At 36.7% G+C, this 8,396-nt stretch overlaps 1 protein-coding gene across 6 annotated transcripts in view; it reads right to left on the bottom strand.

Moving 5' to 3' along the window:
- Window positions 1-8,396, bottom strand: part of PTPN2 (protein tyrosine phosphatase non-receptor type 2) — a 112,588-nt gene that overhangs the window by 70,151 nt on the left and 34,041 nt on the right. For 4 of the 6 annotated variants that reach the window (XM_037727862.1, XM_037727861.1, XM_037727864.1 and 1 more), the window contains exon 1: window positions 1,299-1,476. The exons of the other annotated variants lie outside the window; for them this stretch is intronic. In XM_037727862.1, coding sequence (XP_037583790.1) covers window positions 1,299-1,461 — 163 coding nt within the window. In that variant the 5' untranslated portion in view covers window positions 1,462-1,476. Of the gene's footprint in view, window positions 1-1,298; window positions 1,477-8,396 lie in introns of those variants that run through there. 6 annotated transcript variants of the gene reach the window in all.

Below are 8,396 nucleotides of genomic sequence, written 5' to 3'. Positions count from 1 at the left end.
TTGTAGAAAACAGCATGGCAATTCCTCAAGGACCTAGAAATAGAAATTCCATTTGACCCAGCAATCCCATTACTGGGTATATATCCAAAGGACTATAAATCATTCCATTGTAAGGACACATGCACACATATGTTCACTACAGCGCTGTTTACAATAGCAAAGACTTGGAACCAACCCAAATGCCCATTGATGACAGACTGGACAGGGAAAATGTGGCACATATACACCATGGAATAATATGCAGCCATAAAAAAAAGATGAGTTCGTGTCCTTTGTAAGGACACTGATGAACCTAGAAACCATCATTCTCAGCAAACTGACACACGAACAGAAAATCAAACACTGCATCTTCTCACTCATAGGCGGGTGTTGAACAATGAGAACACATGGACACAGGGAGTGGAGCATCACACACTGGGGTCTGTGAGGGGGAACTAGGGGGTGGCAGCGGGGAGTGGGGAGATGGGGAGGGATAACATGGGGAGAAATGCCAGATATAGGTGATGGGGAAGAAGGCAGCAAACCACACTGCCATGTGTGTACCTATGCAACAATCATACATGTTCTTCACATGTACCCCAAAACCTAAAATGCAGTAAAATATATATATATATATATATATATATATATATATATATACACATACATATATGAAAAGAAAAAAAAAATGTGGAGACAACAGATGCTGGAGAGGATGTGGAGAAATAGGAACACTTTTACACTGTTGGTGGGAGTATAAATTAGTTCAACCATTGTGGAAAACAATGTGGTGATTCCTCAAGGACCTAGAAAAAGAAATTCCATTTGTCCTAGCAATCCCATTACTGGGTATATATCCAAAGGATTATAAATTGTTTTATTATAAAGACACATGCACATGTATGTTCACTGCGGCACTGTTTACAACAGCAAAGACCTGGAACCAACCCAAATGCCCATCAATGATAGATTGGACAAGGAAAATGTGGCACATATACACCATGTAATACTATGCAGCCATAAAAAATGATGAGTTCGTGTCCTTTGTAGGGCCATGGATGAATCTGGAAAGCATCATTCTCAGCAAACTGACACAAGAACTGAAAATCAAACACCCCATGTTCTCACTCATAGGTGGGTGTTGAACAATGAGAACACATGGACACAGGGAGGGGAACATCACACACTGGGGTCTGTTAGGGGAGGCTAGGGTAGGGGCAGTAAGGGGTAGGGAGGTTGGGGAGGAATAACAGGGAGAGAAATGCCAGATATAGGTGACAGGGGGACAGAGGCAGCAAACCACATTGCCAAGTATGTACCTATGCAACAATCCTGCACGATCTTCACATGTACCCCAGAATCTAAAGTACAATAAAAATATATATATAAGTAAATAAAAATAAAAATAAAAAAGAACTCTTCATGTAGCTTTACATCCTGAATTTTCTCCCCTTTTCTTCTAAAAGCTTTTACATTTATCATCCATCTATGATCTATCTTCAGTTAACTTTTCTGTGTAAGGTGTGAGATATCTTTTTAAATTGCTTTACATCTTGTCAAAAATCAGTTCACCATACTTTTACAAGTCTATTTCTGGATTCTGTTCTACTGACTTATGTATCTATCCCTCTGCCACTATCACTGTCTTTATTACTGCAGTTATGCATTAAGTTTTAAAATTAGGTAAAGTAGGCTAGGCACAGTGGCTCACACTTGTAATTCCAGCACTTTGGGAGGCCGAGGCGGGTGGATCACCTGAGGTCAGGAGTTCCAGACAAGCCTGGCCAACATCATGAAACACTGTTTCTACTAAAGATATAAAAGTTAGCTGGGCATGGTGGTGGGTGCTTGTAATCCCAGCTACTCAGGAGGCTGAGGCAGGAGAATGGCTTGAACCCAGGAGACAGAGGTTGCAGTGAGATGAAATTGTGCCATTGCACTCTAGCCTGGGCGACAAGAGCAGGACTCCATATTAAAAAAAATAAAACAAAATAAATATTAGGTAGAGTGATTCTTCTACTTTTTCAAGACAGTTTTAGCCATTTTATTTTAGTTCTTTTGCCTTTTCACATAAATTTTAGAATAACCTTATTTATATCTACAAAAAAACCTTCCTGAAATTCTTACAGAAATTATGTTAGATCTTTAGAACAATTTGGAGAGAACTGACCCTATGAGTCACTATAGATCTACAGGACAATCTGGAGAGGACTAGCTGACTATGCTGAGTCTTCCAATCCATGAACATGGTAGGCCTTTTTCATTTATTTAGTTCACCTTCTGTTTTCTTTTATCAGTGTTTGGTGTTTTCAACATACAGGTCCTATACATGTTTTGTTAAGATTTATTCCAATATATTCCATTTTCTTAGAGCAACTATAAACAACAATGTCTTTTTAATCTTGGTTTCCACGCGTTCATTGCTAATATAGAGGAATGCAATTGGCTTCTGTATGCTGACCCTGTATCCCACAACCTGGTTTAACTTACTTACTAGTTCTAGGACATTGTTGGGTAGATTCTTTGGGATCTTCTACATGTCATCTGCAATAAGGACATTTTTATTTCTTCCCTTCCAACCCCTATGCATTTTCTTTCTTTGACTTCATGTATTGGCTAGGATTCAGTACCCCAAGTTTATATATATATTTAATTTGTATTTTGAAATAATTTTAAAACTTACAGAAAAATTCCAAGTAAAGTACAAAGAATTTTCTTTCTAAGTCATGACAGCAAGCTGCAAACATACCTGATTATTCCTATTTTTTTAATCTTCTACAATGACATAATTCTACTCACCCACAGTATAGCCATCAAAATTATAAAATTAACAGTGATACTTTAGTAACCCAGATCCCATTCAAGTTCCACCAACTGTCCCAATAATGTCCTTTTGCTTAAAGGACCAGGAAAGAACATGTCCTTTTGCTTAAAGGACATTATTGGGACATGTTCTTTCCTGGTCTTTTTTAACCTTTTGAAAACTGTATGTCAGTTGTTTTATAGTGTTCCTCCATTTCAGTTATCAGATATCTATCTCCCCATGGATGGGTTCAGTTGTGTATTTTTGGCATGTTCATCTCAGAGCAATTCTATGTGCTCACTGCATTTTATCCGGTAGTTCAGGATTCTGATGTGATATGTCTTATTACTGGTCATGATCACATATTTAAGGCTGGTGTTGACCAGACTCCTCCAGTATACAGTTACTATTCCCCTTCTTATATTTAATAAGTATTTTATAAAGGGATACTTCAAGATTATGTAAATAACTTGTTCTTCACCAAATTTTCACCCGCCAAGTTTAGCAACCATTTCATTATTAGTTGGCAATCTATACAAAGGTAGAACTTTCCCTGTCCCTCATTTATGTATTCATTTGTTTCTTTACATTGAAACAGGCGTATTAATTCCTATTTTATTCAATAGGTTGTAATCATTATTTATTTTCATGTTCAGATTATCCCAGATTTGGCCAGTGGACTCAAGTTGGCTTCTACATCCTTCTAATATGCCTTTATCGTTTTTTGAGCATGTCTTTATGTTCCGTCACTACAAGACATTCCAGGCTATTCTTACACTTTCCCTGTCACAGACCTGGAACCAGCAATTTCACCAAAGCTCTATTTTTCTCCTAGTGGAGAATGAAATTTAGATATAAAAAGCTAAGCATGCCCAATGCTAATTAGGTATTACAGCTCTCAAAACTTCTCAGTGGACAGGACTAAGAAATATGTATATACAGACATACCTATGTTCCTATCTATATGTGTATCTATACGCACTGAAAACCATGCATTCATACCTAGATACACCAATGCTAACCCAACATCACAAGCTTCTTCAAGGACACTACCACCTTTAGTTACATGCCTTCCACATGTGGGCCCAACCTCAAGTGCTTTTAGATTTAATTATTCAGGGAGAGAGAGGAAGTAGCTTAATGATATCTTTAATACCCCCTTTACTAACCTACTATTCAGAGATATAACAAAGCTATGTACAAAATTTTTGTTATTAGTCAAAAAAGAAAGCTGTACCTGTTAAGGAATTAACATTGTAATAGGACAGAAAGGTGAATGAAGGAAGAAGATGAGAAAGAGATGAACAGGGGGCAAGAAATGAAGCATACAAGAAATAGATCAAAGTGATCTAATGCAACCCTCTATAATTCATTCACAAATATTCTCTAGAAGATCTGACAGTGGGAAATTCACCCTCTGCATGAATACCTCCAGTAAAAAGCGTACTAGTTCAGAGGGTTCATTTGTAGGTTTTAAAACAGCTCTTAAGAGTTAATGTTAACCTGAAATTCGCCAATGCTATTATTTGCTCATGAACCCTAGTTCTATATTTTGGCCTTAAAACAGAATAAAGAACTCCTTTTTCCAGGTAAAAGTTCAGGTATCTGAAGTCAGCTATCATGCTGCCCTCTTTAGTTTTTCTCTTTCCCTGTCTAATCAATGCTAGCTTTTTCACTAAGAGTCTGGTTCTTCTTCCTTGGAACCACTCCAGTGCATCAATGGCCTGTAGTACAATGGTGAAATCTCAGCTCATTGCCACTTCCGCCTCCCAGGTTTAAGCAATTCTCCTGCCTCAGCCACCCAAGTAGATGGATTGCAGGTGCCAGCTACCATGCCTGGCTAATTTTGTATTTTTAGTAGAGACAGGGTTTTACCATACTGGCCAGGCTGGCCTTGAACTCCTGGCCTCAGGTAACCCACTCACCTTGGTCTCCCAAAGTGCTAGGATTACAGCTATGAGCCATGTCACCCAGTCAAAATTGATTTTTTTTTAATTGAAAATAAAGACTCTAACACTGAGTGAGAAAATCTTTAAGTAAAAAAAGCTGTCAACAATGGATTTTGAGAAGGTAAAGCACTATACTGACATCTAGTCTTTATTTTCAAACTTCAATGGGATAAGAAAAAAATGTTAGCAAATATTTATGTGACAGTTACCATAAAATTTAAGTTAAATCTATACTTATTAGTATTATTATTATGGAACTACTAAGTTTTTATCTAAACCTGCTATTAGAAAGATGACAAGCACTTTTTTGTAAATACAGTAGTTTCTTTCAGTAATATAAAGGTCTATCGTCTTATAATTCTGAGACTATCAAAATGTTTCTTAATAATTCTTTGACTTGTCTCCACATTTCTGGGGGGTTATCTATGAAGAAATTCATATCATCCATAATTGTGATGGCTTTAAAATACATCCACAACTCACTGACAATTTCTTCCATCAAACTAATAAGAGTATCCTTGAATATGCATAGCCTTAGTGAGTCACTTCTCACAAACAGAATACTGTGGGAGTTATTTGTGACTTCTAAGGCTAAGTCACAAAAGGCAATAAAGTTTGTGCCTTGCTCTCTAAGAATGCTCACTCTTGAAACCCAGCTGCCTTGTGATTAAGTCCAGGTCTCACAGAGATGCCTTGTGTAGGTGTTCCTGATGACAGCCCAGTCGAGGTCACAGTCAACAAGAGTAAAGAAGTTGCTTCTCCAAGGTGACTCCAGCCCCAGCCACCATTTGAACTGCAACTACACAAAAGACCTTGAGTAAGAATCACCTATCTAGGGTCAGTCAACCCCTAGATTTGTGAACATAATAAATGCTTCCTATTGTTTTAAGCTACTGTTTTGGGGTGGTTTGTTACACAGCAACAGATAAAACTTTTATTCCTTTTACTGGACCTTCCAGGCTTGGCTATGAAAGTTCTATACTGTCTTCATAAACAGATTACAAGACAGTTTAATTTCTTTCTTTCTAATCCTTATGCCTTTTATTTCTTATCTTGTTTACTGTACCAACTAGGACCTAGAGTATAATGTTAAGTAGAAGTGGTAAGAGTGAACATCCTTATCTTATTCCTCATTTTTTAAAAACAATGCTTTTATCATGTTATCATTATGAGTGATGTTGTTGCAGTTTTCTCTTAGAAATCTTAGAAGTTCCCTTCTGTTTCTAGCTTGTTATGTGTCATTTTTAATCATGAGCAAGAACTGACTTTAAATAATCTTTCTACACTTATTGAGATAAGCATATGGCTCTTTCTCCTTTACTTTGTTACTGTGGTGAATTATAAGATATTCTAATGTTAGCTACACTTATATTCCTGAAATAAACTTACTGTGAACGTGATGTATTATCTTGTTAATACACTGCTGTATTCAGTTTGCTAATCTTTTGTTAGGATTTTTACATCTATATTCATTTGCATTCATTTGCATTATTATAAAACACACCTATAAAACCAATTGGCCCAGTGTTTTCTTTGTGGGTTTTTGTTTATTAATGTCTTCAATTGTTAAGAGGACTCTTCAGACTCTACTTCTGCTTGAATCAGTTTTGGTTAAGTTATATTTCTCTAGGAGTCTGTTCCATTTCTTCTAAATGATCATATTTATTGCCATAAAATTGTTGGTACTATTCAATTCATGTTTTAACAATAATAATTATTATTTTTATTAAAATAAAAACACTGGTGCTTAGGCTAGAGTGAAGTGGTGCCACCTTGACTCACTACAACCTCCGCCTCCCAAGTTCAAGTGATTCTCCTTCCTCAACCTCCTGAGTGGCTGGAATTACAGGCAGAAGTCACCACACCTGGCTAATTTTTGTACTTCTAGTAGAAACGGGGTTTCACCATGTTGGTCAGGCTGGTCACAAACTCCCACCTCAGCCTCCGAAAGTGCTGGGATTACAGGTATGAGCCACCATGCCCAACCTTAATTCTTTCTACGCCTGCATTTATGTGCCCACACTTTCTCCTGATATTGTTTATATGCGCCTTCCCTCTTTCTTGTTTGATTGTTCGTGCTCAATCTTGACAGAGTTAATCAGTCTTACCGAGGAACTAACATTTAGTTTGGTTGGTCCCTTGTGCTGTAACCGTGATTTCTATTTCTGCTGTTTTGTTGTTCTTACTTCCTTTCTGCTTTTTTGTGTTTATTCTCTTTTTTACTGTAAATTAGGTTAGACAGCACATTAATTTTAACTTTCATTTTAAAATACTGGGAGGGGGAAGATGGCTCATGCCTGTACCTAGCACTTTGGGAAGCTGCGAGGCAGGGGGATCACTTGAGGTCAGGAGTTCGAGACCAGCCTGGCCAACATGGAGAAACACTGTCTCTACTAAAAGATACAAAAATTAACCAGGCCTGGTGGCACACTCCTGTAATCCCAGCTACTCGAGACAGGTGAGGCAGGAGAACTGCACGAACTTGAGAGGCTGCAGTGAGCTGAGATCACGCCACTGCATTCCAACTTGGGCATCAGAACAAGACTCTATCTAAAAATAATAATAATAAATAAAATGTAAGTATTTAAGACAATATATTTTCTTTGCAATACTGTTTTGGCTGCTTTACAAAAGTTTTGATAAGCAGTATTTTACACCTTGTTTATTATTTTTAAGTTTCCATTATAATTTTGTCTTGACCCATGATTTAGAAATGCTAAAATTTTCAAATTTATGGAAATGTTTATCTTTTTATTAATAACCTATATGTTAATTGCATTAAGATAAAAAAATTGGAAAAAAAAAAAAAGATAAAAAAATTATGGGCTATAAGATAGGAATTCTTAAATTTTAAGATTTACTTGACAGCCTAGTCAGTGATCTTTTACAAAGTCCATGCAAGTCCTAGAAAAACGTGCATTTTCTAATTGCTGGATATAGGATTCTATATATTTTTCTTCTTATATTAAGGTTAATAGTATTATACAATTCTATTTCTTTACAAATATGTTATTAAGAAGACTATGAACATGGATTTGTCAATTTCTCCCCACAATTCTATTCATTTTTGCTTAACATATCTTGGGGCTACTTTATTAGCTGCATACAAATCTCAGAGCTGATAATGACATTTGCATTCAAAGTAGTTATGCCACTTGCTGAGATCCTGGGGGGAGCGTGCAGGAAGCATACAGGTTTTCCCTGGCTTCTTGCCCCTCCAGTAACTCATTTAAACAGTTTGTTTATTTGAGAATCTTTTTGTTTTGTAGCAGCAACAAACCATGGACTATGTAACCTGACACACTAAAGAATCACGCGTCTGTTAATTTCCTTTAAAATCTGACTGTTTCACATGGATGAATCTTGAGGACAGTATGTCAAATGAAATAAACAGTCACAGAAAGACAAATACTGCATGATTACACACATATCAGTGTCTAAAGTAATCAAACTCATAGAAACAGAAATTAGAATGTTGGTTGCCAGGGGCTGGGGGAATAGGAAAATAGGGAGCTGTGCAATGGATTGAGAGTTTCAGTCAAGCAAGATGGAAAAGTTACAGAAATCTATTTATAACAATGTACATATAGTTAACAATACTGTTAATACACACCTAAAAGAAATTTATGCCATAGGTTTTTACACACACACACACACACCCACAC

Source organism: Cebus imitator, unplaced genomic scaffold (genome assembly GCF_001604975.1).
Source record: "Cebus imitator isolate Cc_AM_T3 unplaced genomic scaffold, Cebus_imitator-1.0 Scaffold242, whole genome shotgun sequence".
NCBI classification, from domain to species: domain Eukaryota; kingdom Metazoa; phylum Chordata; class Mammalia; order Primates; family Cebidae; genus Cebus; species Cebus imitator.
This window is presented reverse-complemented; position numbering and strand designations above follow the sequence as displayed.